Here is a 20,296-nt window from a genome sequence, read left to right as displayed (position 1 = left end):
TAGCAGGAGGCAAAGTGGAGAGACGGGGCTGAGTAGCCACTGGACACTTGGGAGAGGGCTGGGCCAGGGATCGGCAGGCAGTGCTCACGAAACCGTCAGCAAGAAGTTACAATCCTGTGCTCTCCCGGGGGTTGTGCTGTTAGCGACTCTGGCAGCATGCGACAATGAGGAGCTGGTACTGGTAGGCAAATGCTTCACGCTGTCCATTAGGAGCAGCAAGGCTTTGGGAAGGAAGCCCAGGACACCCTCACGGACAACTTACTCTCTCTGTTGCAAGTTGTACTGGGGGTTATGGAATCCTTTGTATAATACTTTGACGACAGTCGGCCCTTCACAAAGCAGCTGTACGGGGTATCACAATCCTAAAAGGGGAAGCGTCATGACATGAGCTTCATGGAAGAACATCAGGTGCCTCTCGCTGAGCACATCTGCTCTGCCATGCCAGGGTGAAATTAAACCCGCGTGGGGCAGAACGGTGAGGAGTGGAGGGATGCCACGGGCAAGGAGTGCCCTCGGTCCCGGAGAGGAGCCAGGCCCCCTTTGGAAAGTGGACAGTGTTGCCCACAGGTGCTATTTTGTGGCTACTTAAAGCAATCTGTGGGTTGTTGAACTTGACCCAGTCCGTAGCCCCCACCACTGCTAAAGTGTGGGAGAGGGGTGGGAGTAGAGGGGAAATCCTATACCTACTTCCGAACCACACTTCTCTCTAGTGAGTTGCCTAATACTGACACAATGTGCTATTTTCTGTTCAAAACAAATAACAAAATATGCTTGATTATACATACTTTATTTTATGTATCTGTATAATGAAAGTTTAAGGGATATGAATTGATTCACAAACTCAGGAAGAGAATTCGTGCATGTTAACAGAAAACTGAGTGACTCTTCATTGAGGAGGGTCTTCTTTTCCCCCCAGATTTCCAAAAGATCTGGAAACACGGTTCCCAGGGGGAAGTTTGTTTAAACTTCCACACTCATGAGGTCCCAACCTGGAATTTCATTCGTCAACTACTGCCATTGCCTCTCATCGCCACACGGTGGCACTGTTAGCAAATGGTTCTGCCCAGTCCCCTGACCTGGGCGGGAGCTTGGGCAATTCTTGGATTGCTGATCAGATCCGGCCCAGGTTGCAGATCTTTGAGTGAGGACCATGCCATGATTCAGGGTGCCTGACCTCAAGCAAGGAGGCTCTTTCTCAGGTTCCCTGGGGTACAGATCTTGGTGCTTAACTCAGTCTGATGACATCCCAATTCTTGCGGTCCCACCAGCAGAGCTCCATGGACACCCTCCTGAGACTATCCTCAAAAGGGTGTTCCCTTCCCAAGGTTGACCAAGGTGACCTGCAGAACCTCTCACCAGATCAGATGCTCAATCAAAGCACGATTATTCGAATCTGCAGGGGGACATCCCCTCCAACGAGAATCATAATTTAATAAGATGCTTGTGTTAGGCCAGAACAAGCCCCTCTGATCCTTGGTTCAGGTGTGAAGCTGCAGGGAGACATCCTGGGGGAAGGGGTGGGGAGAGAGGGTTCGAGGAGGATATGGCTCTTTAGGTTTGTTGCCTTTTTTTTTTTTTTTAAATGACCCTCAGGTTCCTCATCTATAAAACCAGGTAATCTTAGCACCGACCTCACGAGAATGGCATGGAAGTAAAATGGGGGTGGTCCATGGAAAGCATGGAGCGCAGTGCCTCCCACACCATAAATAATAACTAACAGCTAGGATTATCTTTACTATTATTTCACTGCAGTGTTTTGTTCACTGCTCTATCCCACTGCCCAGAGCAACCCCTCGTGTACACAAGGCCCCTAGTTAATAAGTGCTGAGTGAACGGTTCTCTTGCCTCTCGGTGATAACCTAGTGCACCGTGGCCCTAGGCTTCCGGTCTGGGGTGGGGGATTCGATGGCAGAAGAAGGAACTCTAGGCAGCTGCGGGTGTGTCTTCCCCTGGGCTCCCAGCCAGGTTATCAGCTCTTTCCTCCCAGTAAAGAGAGAAGTGACTCGAGAGTTTGAAGGCGGTTTGTCACTTGTCTGAATAGTTTGATGAAAAAAATGGAAACAGTAAGTCTGGAACATAAATAAGTATTGAATATTGAGTCAACACAAATAGATATTAAATTACTTTTGTAAAATTGTCACTAAGCTTCTGACGGTTATCAAATTAAATTTGAATAATGAAATCAAATTTGAATAGACAGGGGTCACCCGGGAGAGGACAGGCTAGATCCCATGTTTTACCAAAACAGAGCACTGCTAGCGAATAATCCTCGGCAGAGTTATGTACCCAACACTGGGCAAGGGGCAGCAGGCATTACCTGAGAATGAAGGGCCAAGCCCTGGCCTCTGGTGGCTTACAATCTGGCTGAAGATTCAGAAGACCCTGGAAGTCCATGGTGGGAGCTGCAGAGCTCAGGCAGTCAGCATGGGCGGGAACTCTCTCAAATGTTGGCAGGAGTGGGGAAAAGAAAACTATTTAAAGGGTCCCAGGGCTTGTCAGTAGAAGCCAAGGAGAGAGGTCAGCAGAGAGTGACGGGAGGAAAATGCTCCTGATGGAGCTGGGAGTCTGTTAGAAAGAGATTTTCTAGAATCTTCCCTCCAAAGCAGCAGGGAGCCCTGAAAGGCTGCTGAGCAGGGGCGGGTTATGTGAATTTGTCCCGATGTCTGGCACATTTGCTTCCGCTCTTGAGACCAGACGCAAGTCTCCATGACACTTAGACTCACTGTTGATTGTTCCCCATTTTCATTCAGCATGGAGGGCAGAGCTAGCTGGTGACAGAGTTGGGACCAGTTAAGGACAAAGATGAGAAAGTGCAGAAGGAGACGCCCCCCGAGAATCTGAGTCACCGACCTTCCCCTGCCAGGGAGAGAGCTCACCCCTTTCTGTCTCACAGAAAGGCCTTCCCCAGTGTCCAAGGCCTCCCGCTGCCCCATCGCGCCCCATGTGGGTGCAGCTTGCTCCGTCACTCCCTCTTCCATGAGGAGGACGATGGTAGAGTAGCGTGACAGGTGCTAAGATTGCATTTGGAGGACACTAGAGACACACACAAGTGGGGAGAACAGGGCCTGAGAGGATTTCTGGAGGAAACTAGACCCAGGCTGAATCTGTTCACCACATGTAATGAGGGTTGGTGGCACTTAAATTCAGTGTGGGCCACTTAATTTCCGAGATAACAGCTTCCTAGAGCCTGGGAGAGGCTGTGTGTAACTGAACCCGACCCCGACAAGCCCAACTTTCTGCCCAGACTTCTGGCCCGCTCAACAAACTTTTGCATAGCAGCGTCCGCTCCAGGCCAGGAGTTGGGCCGGGCTCTGCGCACACAGAGGTGAGAGAAAAGAGAAAAGTGCCACAAAGGAGAAGCCCAGGCCGGGGTGAGAGGGCACAGCTGGGATCCACGGGCACTGGGGCAAGGAAGGCTTTGGTGTTGCTGCTCTGCCAGGCAGAGGCCTGGGAAAGTCCCAGCAACACCCGAGTCTCTCAGAATCAGATTCATTTCCTTCAGGAAAGAGTTACCCACCTTGGGGGACTCATGGTGGCCACTGTGCTAGTTCAATAAGCAGTCTTTGATGGAAGACTTTGGATGGAAGGCCCTAGAAGGTATCTATCATAAGACCTAATGATCCCCACTCTCAAAGGAAACAACATCATCAGGCACTTTTTATTTGTTTGTTTTACTTTAAATTCCAGTAAGTTAACATACAGCGTAATTACTAGTTTCAGGTGTCGGATCTAGAAATCCAACACTTCCATATGATACAAAATGTTCATCACATGTGCTCTCCCTAATCCCCATCCCCCACCCCCTCCCCTCTGATCACCAGCAATTCATTCTCTATAGTTAAGAGTCTCTTTCTTGGTTTGCCTCTTTCTCTCTCTCTTTCTTCCCCCTTTGCTCATTCGTTTTGTTTCTTCAATTCTATGAGTGAAACCCTATGGTATTTGTCTTTCTTTGATTGGCTTATTTCTCTTGGCATTATACTCTCAGCTGCATCCTTGTTGTTGCAAATGGCAAGGTTTCCTCCCTTTTAATGGCTGAATAATACTCCATTGTAGATATATACCACCTCTTCTTTTTCCATTCACCTATCAAAGGACAGACGCGTGGGCAGGTTCCATAATTTGGCTATGGTAGAGAATGTTGCTATAAACTTTGGTACATATATCCCTTTGGATTAGTATTTTTGTATTCTTAGGTAAATACCTAGTAGTATGATTGTTAAATCGTAGGGTCACTGTGCACTTTTTATAAGCCGGGCCCAGGAGGTGTTTTTTAGTATACTTTTTCTCATTTGATTCTCACATATTATTATTAATGTCCTGTGAGGGATGTTGAATTATCTCCCTTTGTGGAAACCAGGACACAGAGGGGTCCCCCAGCCATGAAAGGATGAACACAGGTTTGAACCCGGCTCTGTCCCTGTCCTTCTCAGCGGCCACAGGTGCCTCCCCTCAGGTGCCTACAATCCCCTTGGAGGGTTGGGGTGGGGTGACACAGAAGAGCCCCTATACAATTCCTAATTGATACGTTCACTCTCCCCTTTTTTAGAAACATTTCCCTGAGCCCAGCGGGCACACTCCTCACAACAGCCGGCGGTTTGTGGCCCAGCAGCAGGGGGGAATCCCCAAGGCGGTAAGGAGCAAGAACGGGGTGCCCATGGCCCCAAGTATGAAGTCCCAGGGTTAGTGCCCGTGGGAGATACCCATGCTGGGCTCAGGAGGAGGTGGGGTGCCGAGGCCTGCTGCCCTGTCCATGGGCGCCGCGGAAGGCAGGGGTCCCGGGAGCCCTGCGGCACAACGGCTGGATCGGCTGGATCGGAGAGGGTGCCGCTGAGCCTCTGCCAGGAGCCACACCGGGCCACAGCGATGACTCCCGTCAGGGAGACCTCAGAGGCCATCCCAAAGGGCGAAGAGGAGTGCTGATCCATCCTGGTATCCCAGGGCTGCTGCTGGCGATGTGACTCGTCCCTGCGGTGGTCGGGACCGTGCACACCCCAAGCAGGGGCGATTCGGGGAGGGTCTCACTCTGGGTCCAGCTCCACGCGGCACCATGAACAATAACTTCTGCCGGGCCCTGGTGGACCGGCGGCCCCTGGCACCCCCCAGCTGCATGCAGCTGGGCGTCGTGCCTCCTCCGCGCCGGGCGTCCTTGCCCCCCGCCGAGCCCCTGGGCAACGTGCCCTTACTGCTGTACCCGGGCCCGGCCGAGCCACAGTACTATGACGCCTACGCGGGCGTGTTCCCCTACGTGCCCTTCCCCGGGGCCTTCGGGGTGTACGACTACCCCTTCGAGCCCGCCTTCATCCAGAAGCGCAACGAGCGCGAGCGGCAGCGGGTCAAGTGCGTCAACGAGGGCTACGCACGCCTCCGCGGCCACCTCCCGGGCGCGCTGGCCGAGAAGCGGCTCAGCAAGGTGGAGACCCTGCGCGCCGCCATCCGCTACATCAAGTACCTGCAGGGGCTGCTGAGCGCGGCCCCCGACGGCGCGCCGCCCGCCGCCTCCCCGCCCGACTGCCCCCGCGACGGCGAGGCCCGGGCGCCCGCCTCCCTGGTGCCCGAGTCGTCCGAGTCCTCCTGCTTCTCCTCCTCGCCGTTCTTTGAGTCGGAGGAATCCAGCCACTGATCCGGACCGCGGCCGGGGGTGCGGGGGCGGGGAGCGGAGTCCGCCAGGGCCGTCCCACTCCGGAGAGCAGCCCGGGACTGCCAGGTCACGCATGGTGCAGCGCAGGTCCCCGGCATTTGCGGGGCCGCCGCGCTTGCGTGTCTGCTACTCCGTCCCTCCGCCACAGTCACCACCGACCCCGTTCCTTCCAGCCTGGGGCAGAGGAGCAGGGAGGGGGATAGAGGTGCACTGTAGAGACCGGAGGAGCCCCGTCGGTGCAGTGAGGGCGCAGGGCCGGGGGAAGTTTCGGGCGCGCGCCGCGCGCGCACGAGGCCGCAGCAGGGCAACCCAGGAGGGCCGTCCCTGAGCCGGCCTCCAGCTCTGCTTGAGTCCCGCGCTGCGGAAAGTCGGAGCTCAGCTCCGGGCTGTGCACCACCCGCTGTGGTGGCCCTCTCCGAATCTGTCGCCACGGGTGGCCCCCACCCCCGTGTCTGGCCGGTCTTTGATTGGGATGAGCCATGCCCTTGCTGTCCACGAGATGGCCTCACATCCTAGCGTCCACTCGGGGAGCTTGTTTGCCACCGCCTCCCCCCGACCACCACCGGCCCCCCTCCCCAACCCTGAGGCCGGGACAGAAGGCCAGACCGAAGCTTGCACTCGCTGGGCCAGATCAGGCTTGGGAAGAAGCCACGTGAGTGCCTTGGTGGCGCCCCCTGGCTTCCTTGCTGGAGGGCGATTACCCACCCGCAACCCTACTCCGGATCCTCAGTGTAGCTTTTTCATCCCCTTTCCCCCCAGGTTGCTTGAGAACTGCGTTTTCCCCCCTCAGACCGTATCCCTCTGTGGGTAATGGGACCATATGGCACTGTCTTTGTACCAAGAGGTCAAATAAAAGATTTGTCAGGTTTTGTGATTCCAGGTCGTTGTCTACCTCAGTTGTCACTGCCACCTGCGGCTCAGAGCACTTCCTGCTGACGGTGTGGGGTGTTCTGTTAGCTCTGCGTTCAGTTAACGTTTCCACGGAGCTTAGTGTACAGCATGGACCGTTGTGGGGCAGGGACCGGAGTCCCAGGCAGGAGACAGGAGCTTTGTGCAACTTAGGTGCTGGAGGGGTTGAGGGAGGAGAGTACATGCCTGGTGTGCACGTTCAAGGTTCTTCTGAGGGAGCCTTTCACCCCAGCGTGAAGAAGTTAGCTTTCCCTGACGGAGGTGCGCCTGGGTGGGGAAGTTTGGCCTGGGAGCTGGCCGCAGGCTCTGAGATGGATGGAGGTGTGGTGTAGTTGTGCTGAACCAGGCCACCCGGCACCTTTACTGGAGGGTGCCATAGGGCTAGGGACCAGGGGAAGCTCATCCTGGCATGAGGGAGCCCGTCCGCAGTTCAAGGCTCCATATGATAGATCACCCCCCTTCCTGAACTCTCTATGGCCCCAGCCTTGAAGCCTTCCATCCTGCCTCCCACCGCCCCCACCCCAGGCCCATGTGAAATTTCCTTCCTCCGCCCCCCTACCAACCTCCTCAGGGACATATTGGGATGTCCCTGGCTGGGCTGGGAAGGAATGACAGCTGCCTGGCCTCAGGAGCTCAGGCCAGGCAGCAGGGAGCCAGTGGAGGCTAATTTTACTTGCTGGGAGCAGGGAAAGTAATCCTCCCGCCCCCGCCCCTGGGCTGGCTCAGCAGGGCACGCGTGGCCCAGCAGGCTCAGCCGGTCCAGTCCCCAAGGTGGGGGCACTGGGGACGGAGGGAGAGGAGGGCAGCGGGGTGGGGGACAGGAGATAGCGAGACTGCCAGGAAAGCCATGGAGCCGTCCTCACCCCAGGATGAGGGTCTGAGGAAGAAACAGCCCAAGAAGCCGGTTCCGGAGATTCTGCCAAGGCCGCCCCGGGCCTTGTTCTGCTTGACCCTCCAGAACCCCCTGAGGAAGGCCTGCATCAACATCGTGGAATGGAAGTATCCTTTGGGACCTCCGGGCTGTCGGGGAGAGCCTCTGTCATGTGGGAGAGGGAGGCAGGGGATAGTCACAGAACCCAGACTTTGGGGGCCCAGGGGCCTGGGGACCTGGAGATGGGGTGCACTGCCCCAGAAGAGGATAAGGAGCCTCTGGAATGGAAAGCTTCAGCTGAGAGGGAGGGGAGCAGCAGGAGGACCTGACGGGGCCGCTGCGGCCTGAGTGCTTGGCCCCAGGCCTGGTGACAACCATCTGCGGAAGGGACCGGGGGCAGTTCACACGTGTGCCCAAACCCTGTTACCGTGGGGCTCCACTGAGGGGTGTGAGGCAACAATCTCATTCTGATATAGGATAGGAGAGAAAGAAGTAGGGCCTCTACAAGAAAGTTCCCTCCACCCTTGATGGGAGGGTGTGAAGGCACAGAGACTGCAGAGTGAGGGGGCGTCTGGCTGAGGATGGAGTCAAGAGAGAAATGGCCTTGAACAAAGGACTGCTGCGGGGGGCTCGGGGAGCAGGCCGAGATGCCCGGCGGTAATAACTCAGACATACCATGCTGGGGACTGGGACTCGCCAACCCTTTCTCTGTTTGCATTAGCTCTGAGAGGAAGACCGATGAAAATATCTGGTTATTTGGGGAAGGAGATTGGGGGGAAGGGCTGGTCAAGTGCCTTCTCAGAGAGAGAGGTCAGGAATATTTGAAATATTTCTGTAGGTTCTGGAAGACTGGGCACCCACCAGCTGTTCCCTAGAAGATAGGAGACTAAGGGCTAAAGGGAAGGATAAGAAAAACTTGGGACCAGTTGGAAAGGCGGGGATCGGAGTTGCCCCCCCCAACCTGGTGACATGCAGCACCCAGGGAATCGAGTTTCTCCCGGTGGGTTCTCTCTCCTACATCCTCTGTACCTCTGCGCCTTCTCCTCTGCAGCTTCCGCCCCTGCGGCCCACCTCTTTTCAAACCCTGGCAGGAAGAGAAGCCGGTGGTCGGTCCAGACCTTCTGTGCACCGTGCCTCCCATCCCCCAACCGGACCCCCCCTCCACCACCCGCTTTCCAGTGGCTCAGACTATGGGATGGGTTGCCGGGCTCTCCCACAAAGGAATGGGCCCCAGGGGTGCCCTCTGGGAAATGACTGTGAAGGGGATGGGTGTGTCTGGGAGGGAGGCGTGAGTGGGTGTGGGATGCGCACCCCAGCGTGTGAGTGTGGCTGGGGAGGGGGCGGGGTGGGCCGCTGACCCAGTTGGGCGGGGCGGGGGGGTGGTGGTGTTGATTCAGGTACCACCTCTGCAGGTTCCCCTTTCCCGTCCCGTCCTCTGGATATTCAGCCCCCAGCAGCCCTTGCCAGTTCTCTGAGTGAGCCCCCCATATTGTCTGGCCAGAATCTCAGAAAATCATGGCATCTCAGGATAGTGGACAGGTAGGGTTGGGGAATGGGCAGGAGCTTGCTGGCGCCTCAAGTTGCCCTCACGGCTAAGTGGAAGTTACCTGTTCCCGAGGAGAACCTGGCCATTTCTGTAACCTGCAGCAGAGCAGGGAAGGAGCAACAGGGGCCCGTACTGTAGGGCACCGCTCCCCTTAACGCTACCGATCCCACACCCCACTCTCCTTAACCCTGACACCAGACCCTTTGAGACCATCATCTTGCTCACCATCTTTGCCAACTGTGTGGCGCTGGCTGTGTACCTGCCCATGCCAGAAGATGACAACAACACTCTGAACCTTGGCCTGGTAAGAGAGGTCCTCCTGCCCCCCCAACCCATGGGCCTGCAGCCCCAGGCTGAGGGATGCCCCCTTGGTGGACTGCCTGCTGGGGGGGTGCTGGAGCTCCTGTCTCCTGAGGAGACAGACCCCACCCTTCCAGCCACCTGCACGGCTGAGCCACTCGACAGCTTTGCAGGGCAAACCTGCTAACTCTGGATTCTGGAATATTGGCCAGCACTGAGCAAGGACTCCCTGTGCCCAAGCACTGTGCTAAGCATCTGATTAGGGGAAGCTCAGAAAATCCACACAACAACCCCTTAAAGTGGTGCCATCTGACGGATGTGGAAACTGAGGCTTAGTAAGGTCAGCTACAGAGTGAGGGAGGCCGAGGGCTACTTTCCCTTTCCGGGACCTTATCCAGAAGGAGCTTGCCTCCTGGGAGAGTGGAATCTAGGGATTCCGAGAGAGCATGTGTTCTAGAGCGCTAGACTACATTCTCCTCGCTCCTTCACCGATAACATGGACACAGAAATGCCGGATCTGGAAGGGGTTTTCCAGGATCCCATTGTCCTATCTCCTCCCCACATCACTGGTGTTTACAGATGAGAAGACCGTGCCCTGTGGAGGTGAAGCGCTGACTAGACGTAACAGCTAGACAGTAGTAAACATGGTTACCATTTATGCTGTGCTTACTGGATGCCTCTGTGCTGAATATTTTACGTTATTGTCTTACTTAATTCTCTTAACTACCCCCTGTGAGGCAACACTGTTAAATCCACATAAAAGACAAGGAAATCTAGGCTCTGAGAGTTTGAGTAACTTGCCCAGGGTCACCCCACATGCAAATCCTGCCACAGGGTCTCAAACTCAGGCCTCTCTGACTTTAGGACTTGCTCTCATTATCACTGTGTTGCCCATGTGGTGACAGCGAGAGGACTTCTAGGGGAAGCCTTCATAAGAAACTGAGCTCTCAGGCATTTACAGTCTGGCCCCTCCGAGGAGACAGGACAATGGGCCCACCATCTTGACAGGCTTTGTCCTGCATTTGTACCACAGGGATGGGAGGGAGGAGGCCAATTAACATGCATCCGGAGCCTGAAAGAAAGATATTTATCTTTGCCTCTCTTTTCTGCCCGTTTCCATGGGAATCTATCTTGAGCTGGTAAGAAGCTGGGGTTTTAAGTGTGTGCTTGGCTATAAACAGAAAAAACTCTGAGCTCCTGAGTGTGGAAGGAGAGTGAGATGAACTGTAGGCAGGACCCGTACGACCAAGCCCGGGAGGGGGCTCTGAGCCTTCCACAAGACTGGCTTTTTATTCAGTGTCCCTGAATCCAGGAGGGCTCTAGGTTCCCCCCACTCTTCAGGATTTCATATTTTGGGGCCTTTGTTCCATTTCAACTCCTTAAGAAGTTGACTACTTTCAAAAAAAAATTGCTCTCTGGAGGGGGTTAAGTTACTGGGTCTGTTATCTTCCATCTTGAAACAAAATGGCTGCCCTAAAAATTTCACCAGGTCCTGTGCACTTTCTTTTAACCTGTGGGCTGGAGTTACAAAGCCTTGGGCAAGGTCTAGAGCTCACAGACACAAGATGATGAGTTTCTGGAAGAGGAAAACCTTACCAGAAACCTTTCCAAAGCAGTGAATATCACTTCAAATGTCAAGGTGAGACAGACTATTAACAATCAATGAGGGATCCTAATCTGATCCCTTTGGGGTGAAGCCCAGAGAGGGTAGGTGATACTCAGGGTCACAGAGCCAGCTTCCAGCTGTGGACTCTTTTTATTTATTTATTTATTTTTATAGATTTTATTTATCTATTTGACAGACAGAGATCACAAGTAGGCAGAGAGGCAGGCAGAGAGAGAGGAGGAAACAGGCTTCCTGCTGAGCAGAGAGCCCGATGCAGGGCTCAATCCCAGGACCCTGGGATCATGACCTGAGTTGAAGGCAGAAGCTTTAACCCACTGAGCCAGCCCCTAGCTGTGGACTCTTAATTCCCACTTGTCAATTATATGTTCATCTCCACACAATCCAGCAGGAGGAAAATTAGAGGAATTAGACCAGAAGGAAGGGAAATCAGATATTTATCTCTCTCTTATTATATTGGATGATTTATAGGTATCTGAGAGAGGTTAGGGACTTTCAGGTCATCCAAAACAACCGGTAGTTTTTAAGAAGGGAGGCCCAAGGACTAATCCTTCATTAACTTTCTCATTCATTTAATAAATTTTTATTTAGTGCCTATTACATCCCTGGCCCATGCTGGGGCCAGTAGACATAGTTCTAATCTTCCCAGGGCTTAATTAATTAAATCAATTAAACATAATATAATTAAACCAATTACACTTAAATTATAGATAAAATGAGATGGGAAGTGTATAAGATTTGGGACACTATGAACACTGGAGGAGGACCTAGTCCTTCCCAGAGGATGAGATGTTTATCCTGAGATGCTAAGGATGAAGAAGGGGCCAACTTCATGGGGATGTGACCTATGTAGTCGCTCTGGGGCCCACACTCAGAAGAGTCCCATGCTTGAGGTTTAATGATCTGTGGTTACAGTACAGGAAATTAAAACGATTTTATCTCTGAATCCTTATTTTGTGAGTGAAGACCAATGGGACAATGGTATATGGAGGTACATGGACCAGTGGCTTGGAGCCATGGCCCACTCCCAGCTCCCCTCTCCCTCCCCCCCGCCCCCCGCCGCCTCCTACCAGCTTCCCACCTCAACGGACAGACACTGCTCCGTCTCTCCCTGCTGGTGTCCTGGGCCAGGGTCAGGGTTGGGTACACGAGGGTCTTGGGTGTCTCAAGATAGGGTATGGCAAGGGCAGTCCCCACCCTAGGTTGACAAGGTCACAGCCCATTCCGTGAATGACTGCCAGGTGGAGCCAACGGCTCGTCCCCCAAGCAGATACTCCGTGTTTCCTGGAGCAGAGGCCACCATACCCCTGTGCTGGCTGTCGCTTTGGGTGGAGGCAGCAAGGCTGTGGGAAGGGAGAGGCCTGCCTCTACTTCCCCACCTCCAGCCAAGAGACAGGCGGTCTGGCTGCTGGATGGTGAGTGGGTCATGGAGGAGGCTGGGGAGTGCCTGCGAGGGTCCGCACTCGCCACCACCCCCCCAGCAGTAAATAGGCAATTAAAAGCCCCGTGACAGGTTGAAAAGGAAACCATGGAAGGAAGCTCTCCCCTGGTGTTAAAATGCTTTATATTTTAACACCAGGGGAGAGCTTGTGGATGCCTCCGCAGGGAGCCCCATGAGCGAGGTGCTGGAAGCAAGAGGTTGAGGGATGAGTTTGCAACCTGGAAAAAATCTCTCGGACCACCGCGTAGAGGGGGGACTGGGGGAGGGGGGCGATGAGAAGGGGAAGCTGGGAGAGGAGGGGGGAGGCTATGAAGTTGTCCAGGCAGGAAGTGGGGGAGACTGGAACTGAGGCCTGATGGGAGAGAGGATGACGTGGAGAGATAGCGAGGCGATGGCTCAGCGGGTCTGGGTGCCTGAGGGATGTGGGGAGGTGTGGGGGGGAGGGGAACAAGAGGCAAGGATGACGCTGGGGTTTCAGAGTAGGTGACAGAGCAGGTGGCGGTATCGCTTTACGAGACGGGCAGCACCCAGGGAGGAGCAGGCTGAGGTGGGAGGAGGGACAGTGATTTTTGGTTTCTGTCATGTTGACATGCAGGTGCCAGCGCTCGCCAGGCGACTGGCTTTGCAGGCCTGAGCATTGGATGGGTGAGAGGTAGGGGGCAGGGCGGGTCAGGAGGCGAGGAAGGCTTCCCACAGTGGTTTTGTGTGCGAACAGAGTCAGGAGGTGGCCGGCACCCTCCACTGTGGGAAAGACGCCCTGACACCCGTCTGTGGGTCAGGCTCCCCTGCACAGTCTGGGTGCCCCCCCCACCCCCGCCAGGAGCTTTCTCCTGCTGCCCATCTCCTTCCCTCCCCACCTGTAAGCTCTTGCTGCAGGTGATGGACGGTGCTGAGGCTCCCCCCTGCACCCGAATTCTCCCTGTTCTGTGCCAGTGGGGGGGAAACGGGGTCTTTCCTGAACAGAAGAGACACTGAGGTCCAGGGAGGGCAGGGGAGTTCTGGGGAGACATGGTGGGTCAGGGACGCTAATGTCCTGGCCAGCTGTGTATCCTCACGGCAGAGTGGGAGAGGAGCTCTGAAATCAGCCAGGTTGGGGAAAAGTGGGTCCCGGAGCTACTGATGTATGCTTTTGAGTCCAGGACCATTGATATCCTAGCTGTGTGATCTTGGACATGTTATTTGTCTTCTCTGTGCTCTCAGTCCCCTCCCTGGTAAGATGGGGGTAACGTCAGATACTTGAGAGAAGTTACTGGATGAATCAAGACCAGGTGTGCTGTGGCTTCCCTTCTCTCAACATAAGGAATTTTATTATACAGAAATCACAGTGTCTCAGAACAGGCTCCCTAGTCACAAGGCCTTAATCACAGAGACCCTTGGGTTGTTCTAGATTCAAAGGCTATGCCCAAAGGATTATACATTAAAAAAAAAAAAAAAAATTCCTCTTTACCCCACCTGCTATCTGTCCCTGATTTCTCTTAGATTTTTCATTTTCACTCCTTGAAACCTCCAACCTCTCTGAATGGCTTCCCTGGCCACCCCAACCCCCTTCTCCAGCAAATTATTCTCCGCCCCTTCCTCACCACCAACAGCACGCAGTGTTTGCTGAGCACCCACGATTGTGCAGGACCTATTCTAATGCTGTACATGCATGACCTCATTTATTGCCCACAACACTCCACAAGGCAGGTAGTATTGTTTTTCTCATTTTTACAGAAGAGTAAACTGAGGCACTGGGAGGTTAAATCACTGCACATGCCCAGTGGGCTGTGTGGGCAGGCCTGTACCCTGTGTTGGGCATCTTGACGTGGTTTTCTTGATATGAGGAGAGGACGACCATCCCTGCTTCCCTGGCGAGCGGCGCAGGAAGGAGTCCCATGAGAGCAGGCCCCAGTCCCTTGCCATAACCCTGTTTTTTCCTGATTGGAAAACTGCTGCCTGCCCAGGCCAGAACGGATGCTCAGAGCACCCAGCCTCAGCCTCTCTCTGGACCGGACTCCATGTGCCCAAGAGAGAAGCCTGCCTTAAGCTTGGGAAGCCGGCGTCGAACACAGCCCTGTCCTGGAATTCTCCCAAGAAAGAGAAGGCTGCGGTTGTAGGTCACAAAAGGCACCATTTGTCGGAGAAGCAGGAGGAGGGAATAGACACAGAGTCACCATGGGGGCCAGCAAAAGGGCAGTGAGACGTCCAGGGGCAGTTGGAAGCCAAGACCGGAACTCAGGGCCCTAGCCCCCAACCTAGACCAAGACGCTCCCAAGCCAGCTCTGGTCCTGGAAGGCCCATTTGCTCCCTGAAGTCTGAAGGAATGCTGCTCCTAGGGGAGACCCCTGACTGAGTTAAAGGGGACTTTGGAAGCATCACCACCCCAGCCTTGAGCAGCCCGAGGACACTCATATGGAAAAGCAACAAGGATCAGAGTTACTAATTATTGGGCACAGACTGGGAATTGATCGCTTTTGCTGCATTATCTCACTTCATCCTCAAAATAGCCCCGTGTCTGAGTATGCTTTTCAAACAGTGCAAACATGACTCTGATTAAAATAAAGAAGGAACGCAGCTCAAAGAGTAATTCAACCTAGAAGAGAACGAACAGGAGGGTAAAGCTGATTCTAAGAGAATTAGAGGAACAGAAGTGTATGATATTGGAGAAAGAAATGATGGAATAAGATTCCCAGGTTAGACACCGGGCTACCTGATGTCCCACGGGGCAAAGAAACAGTCACCCACTGGCGTTATGTTTTCTAGCAGGCAGAAATCATTTGCATCTCTACAGGACAGAAGTGTGAGAGTTGGACAGGTACCTTCCCCCAGCTCAGGGGTTTGCAAGGGGAGGGGAGGGAAAGGAAATCTGGCAATGCTGGGAAACTGGTGGGGACCATTCTCACACTCCTGGGATCTAGCAGGTAGAGGCGGGGCGTGCTGCTAACATCCCACGATGCCTAGGAGGACGTCCTTCCACCAGAAAATTCTCCGGCTTACAATGTGAATAAGGCCGGGGCTGACAGACTTTGTCCTAGATGAAATAGTCCTTGGCCAGGCCTGTTACAAAATGCTCCAACGTGACCTTATAAGGACATGATGACCTCCCTTTGTCTAACTTCTAAGTTCTGGATGATTTTCGGCATACCGGTTAGGTGAGCCTTGGTGGTCCCCGGGGCAGGGCCAGGCGAGCGGGATTCAGCCTTTCAGCTTGTCCCTGGCCCCCACCTCCCCAGCTTCCCCAGGCCTGGCCCTCGGAGAGCAGTGGGCCCACGCCTGCCAGCCCGCCCATGTCAGCAGACTCGGCCATGCCCCAGTACATTCCTGGGGTTCAGGTTCCTGTGCAGTCTTCTGCGTAAGGCTGCAGCCTAAGCCTCTGGCATCCAGCGCACTTGTCTTTTTATAGAGTCTGGAATGTGCCTGCGGACTCCTGCGGCCCACAGCCCACTCCACCTCACCATCTGGAGAGCCTCCGGCCTCGGATGGACCCCAGCTCTGGCCTTTTCTTTGGAGATCCGGGCGGGACCCAGGTGATGGAGTCTGGGTCACTGTACAGGGTCTGGCAAAGTGAAATGAAAGCTGCCTACCGGCCCCACCTTGAAGCTTGCCCTCTTTCACTGCAGGGACTCAGCTTCCCTTCTGGGGGCTTAGCGTTCCCCACCCCCACTCTGTGCCTCTTGCACAGGGCACAGCTGCAGACCGGGGTGGTGGGGGGGAATGAACAACGGAAACCTGGAAGAACCCCTGGGCGCCCTGTCCAAGTTGTGCAGACTTTGGGGGAGTCAGAGGGGAGAGAAACAAAGGGCTTGCACATCAGACAACCAGCCTCCAACCTGGATTTCTGGCAGCTTCTTGAACGCTCTGAGCCTCAGTCACCTCACAGGGGACCACGATAGCGACCCTTGCAGAACTCTTACATCAATCAGGGCAATGGCGTCACATCCCCCCTGGCTCACAGGGGTTGTGCGGTTTTCATTCTTTTCCTTCTCTGTCGGACCAGCACTCCAAGAACACAGCCACGGGGCCATGGCAGACATGGGCAAGACCTGACAAAGCCCTCCAGGCATCCCAGGCTTGCTGTTTTTCTCTCCCTTCCTGGCATGGCCTGTTGACTGAGACCACCGACCCTGGAAGGAAACCGTCTAGGTTCACGTTATTGTTCTATTGCATAATAGCTGTGTGTTCCCAGAGAAATCACTTAACCCCTCTGTGCTTCAGTTTCCTCTTCTGTAAGATGAGGGTAGGAGTACCTCCCTTACACGGTTCCGTGAGGATTAAATGCATGTATGTGGCTCGAGTAAAGCCTGGTATGTAAGTGGGTGCTGAATATATCTTAGCTAGCACTATGATTACCTAAGACGTACTGGTCTCCCATGCCCTCCCAGCCTGGGCACCCCAGTCTCCCCTCACCCCACCTTTCACCACCACCGCAAGTATGCAGATGCCTCCTGCTACTCTCCGCTCCACGGTCTTGCTTGGGTAGAAAGCCCTAGCATGTCTGACCTACCAAGACCTGGGAGAGTATAGTTCTGTGTGGAAAGGGCAGGGGAAGCAGGATGGCAGGAGAGGCCCACTCAGATCACATCTATTTAGGTAAAAGTCCATCAGGCTAAATATAGCTACATTCCTCACGCCTGAACGGGTCATTTTCCAAACCTGGAGGCTGAGGTGGTCATGGAGATAGACGCCAGGACCCTGGTCACCCCGTGAATGGTGTGGTCACCGGACACCAGGCTGATTTAGTAGAAAATTCTTTGTCTCGGTCACGGCAGGTGGGACAAACCCTCTTGGCCTCAGGCACCCTGGTTCCCTCTCTAAGCCCCACTCTCCTTAGCTGGGAAGTAGGAAAAACAGTGTAGCAGGGCTGAACATTTGTCTAGAATTGAGGTGCTCAGGAAATATCATTTTTCCTAGAAATTAGCATTCTCTGGATTCTGAGCTGGATCCCTCTGGATGGGGAGAACCTGAACATCGGTTATTCTCGCCACTCTCCGTTAGCCTGCCTGCCCTGGGCTTGGGCCGGGCCCTGCATCTCAGGCAGGGTTAAGGGTCACAGGTGCTCTGTCCATCCCACATGAGGCCTTATTGTACCAGCCCCCTGGCCCCCTCAGGCCGCCCTCCACTGTCTCCATGCAAAGCTGAAGGGGCAGGGATCCTTGGCAAGAAGGGACCCTGCTTTCTTGGGGGCGCCCCGAGGCCTCCTCCCAGACCCTGCTACATCTTTCGGGCTTGATGAGGAAGAAGACCCCCAACCCGATCTACCCCAGAGGCTTCTTAACCCTGGGGTCATCTCTGTTTTGCTTGTGAGATAGACTCTTCTCTTCAACCCGTTCTTACATGGTGGGTTCAGACTTCAGAAAATGAAGGCCTGGGGCCCTGGCACAACCTCTCCTGGGGCAGGAGACTCAGCCTTGCTGTCTGCTTATGGGAGCAAGACAGGGGATGAATCAGGGGGAAAACAATCATTTATGTTAGCAAAGTATCTTATAATAGCAGCACCCAGCCAGCCTGCTTCGAGCACTTGCTGTGAGGCCCACGAGCATGAAGGGCTGTGGGGAGATACCCATACGGAGCCCCCCACCAGCCAGCCTGAGCCCTCTCCATGTACCCTGGGTTCCCCCTCCCTCAGCCAAACTCACTTTGGCTCCTTGAAGCAAATGTGCCTTCAAAAGTTAACAACAAATATGAAAGAATGCCCTTCCACCAGGAGGATTTGTGTGCTAACAGATCACAAGGGGTTGACCCTAAGGAAGGAGACCCAGGCCCAGGTGGTGGGGAGGGCATGGTGATGGCAAACCCCCTTCTCAGGGAGCCCGTTGGCTGAGCCATGCCGGCTCCTTTCTTAGCCCTGCTCTTGGCTCTTATGGTTCTTCCTAAGCCCTAAAGGGGGCTGCTGGGGGCCTGGGAGACGGGAGTCCAGTCCAGTCTTCCTGCAGGCTGCAGTGTGGGGGTGGGGATGAGGAGGATGTGGTAACAGCTGCCTCTCTGGTCCCAGACAGGGAGCAGCCAGCTCCCGCCATCTTCCCTCAAGGCCAGTACAGGCCGGGGAGAGGGGGGAGCAGACGGCAGGACTGACTGACCCTTATGGCTGGAAGGCAGCTGGAAAATAGAGACAGAAGGAGGGTGAGGGGAGTGCAGTCTGAGCCTTGCCTTTTTCAGCCCAGGACTTCAGGAGTGTCCAGCTTTAACGCCCCCAGGAGCTGGGGCAAGGCCTGTGGGTCAGCGCCTTACACCAGGCCTACCTCTGGCCAAGAGGTGCCCCTGGAAGCCCCGGTTAGAGGTCTGTTTGTGGAGAGACAAGAACTCCCTGAAGGGGACACGTGGCAGCGAAGGCCCTTGAAGGAAGCCGGCTTCGCCCAAAGCCGGACTTCTCCCAAAGCTTCTCCCAAAGCACGATCCTCCCAGGAGGTCAGGAGGGCCAGGGAATCAATCAGAGCTGTCATTCCCTTTCAGAGCCTGCAGTGTAGTGTCCCTTCTTAGGAGTAGAGACCCCGAGGCTACACCTGTGTTGATTCTGCACCCAGTTTTAGGGCGTATGGGGGGATTTCCCCACACCACCAAGAAACACTCTCACGCCAGCTGGGTGTCCGACAACTGGAACGAATTATGACATTGCCTATCTAGACGGAACACCAGATCTCACAGATTCAGGGCTCAGCCCTACCAGATTGACAGCACCCCCAACTTCAGAAGCCAATAGCAAGTTCTGAAGCAAGGTTGTTATCTCTGCTTCTGACTGACAGGCTAAGGATAGGAGGTTCCTATGACCCTCCCCTTAGGTTTGATTCCTTTGCTAGAGTGGCTCACAGAACTCAGCAAATCATTTTACCGGCTCCGTCACTGGCTCACTATAAAAGGATGTAACTCAGGAAAAGCCAGATGGAAGAGATGCATACCTTGACCTCGGGGTATGGGGGAAAAGGGCACGAAGCTTCCATGCTTTCTGAGTGTTCCACACTCCCTGCAGCTCCACTGTTCACTGACTCAGAAACTCTCTGAACCCTGTACTTTTGGCTTTTCATGGAGGCTTTATTACATAGGCACGGTGGGTTAAATCATTGCCCATTGGTGATGGAGTCAACCTTCAGCCCCTTTCCTCTCCCTGGAGGATAAGGGGATGGGACTATAAATTCTAACCTTCTAATTCCATGGTTGGTTCCTCTGAAAGCCATTATCTCATTAAAATAACAAAAGACACCTTTGTCACTCTCATCACTTAGGAAATTCCAGGTGTTTTAGAAGCTCTGTGCCATTAGCAGGGTGAAGCCCATAATCTGTATTTCACAGTATAAATGCAGTATCAGCACCTCCCTTTAAATTATTTTGCAGGAGAGATGATGATTTTCTACTGTATTTTAGTATTCATTCAACAAACATTTCTTGAGCACTTGCTCTGTGCCAGGCTGCACAATATGCTCTAAATAGAGATTCTCAGATGATTTGTGGAGAAAGACCAGTCTGTTGCTTCCAATTTACCGTCCACTGTGGATGGGTCGGGGGTCCTGCCCACTTCATGGGACGCGCATCCCGTGAGACTCGCCAAGCCCAGACTGAGCCTGTAGTCCGCCCACGTGCTGAGAACTTGTGGCGAGTCGCTGTCACGATCTCCAAATGCTTATTTTCCGTGGCTGCCCTTGCCTCAGAGCGGTAACAATGGTTTGTGGACAGCCCCGCTCTCCAGGCTGGACCCGGAGAAGCAGCGCGCTAAGGACACTGGCTCACTTCCTCTGATCACAAAGATTGGTGTCAGTGGGGAACTATTCTAGATGTGGGTGACAGAGCGCTGGACAAAGCCAAGGCCTTGTTCTCCTGGACCTTATATTCAGGCCAAGGGAAAGAGTTGAAAGAAAGAAAGAATTGTGTGGTACACTACGTGGTGATCACTGCTAAAGATGAAAACAAAGGAGGGTAAGGAGATGGAGAGGGGCGAGGGGACAGGGAGTGACAGGTGCACCTCGGTGATAAGGTGGCATTCGAATTGGGATCCAAAA

General features: G+C 54.3%; 2 protein-coding genes across 2 annotated transcripts in view; both read left to right on the top strand.

The window, feature by feature from the left end:
* The first annotated feature begins 4,644 nt into the window (after positions 1 to 4,644).
* On the top strand, positions 4,645 to 5,620 carry ASCL5 (achaete-scute family bHLH transcription factor 5). Its single transcript, XM_059414075.1, has one exon. The coding sequence runs from the start codon at positions 5,048 to 5,050 to the stop codon at positions 5,618 to 5,620; it is 573 nt and encodes a 190-aa protein (XP_059270058.1). The 5' UTR covers positions 4,645 to 5,047.
* A 1,774-nt stretch (positions 5,621 to 7,394) lies between these two features.
* Positions 7,395 to 20,296, top strand: part of CACNA1S (calcium voltage-gated channel subunit alpha1 S) — a 67,093-nt gene continuing 54,191 nt past the window's right edge. Inside the window, exons 1-2 of the mRNA XM_059414074.1 lie at positions 7,395 to 7,546; positions 9,163 to 9,268. Of these exons, the coding sequence (XP_059270057.1) occupies positions 7,395 to 7,546; positions 9,163 to 9,268 (258 nt within the window). The remainder of the gene's footprint in view (positions 7,547 to 9,162; positions 9,269 to 20,296) is intronic.

This window comes from Mustela nigripes, chromosome 10 (assembly GCF_022355385.1).
Source record: "Mustela nigripes isolate SB6536 chromosome 10, MUSNIG.SB6536, whole genome shotgun sequence".
Lineage (NCBI taxonomy): Eukaryota > Metazoa > Chordata > Mammalia > Carnivora > Mustelidae > Mustela > Mustela nigripes.
Note: the sequence above shows the minus strand (reverse complement) of the source record. Positions and strands in the feature narration are given on the sequence as shown.

Coding starts and splice junctions, on each gene's coding strand:
- ASCL5 (XM_059414075.1), top strand. CDS start 5,048: ATGAACAATAACTTCTGCCGGGCCCTGGTGGACCGGCGGCCCCTGGCA.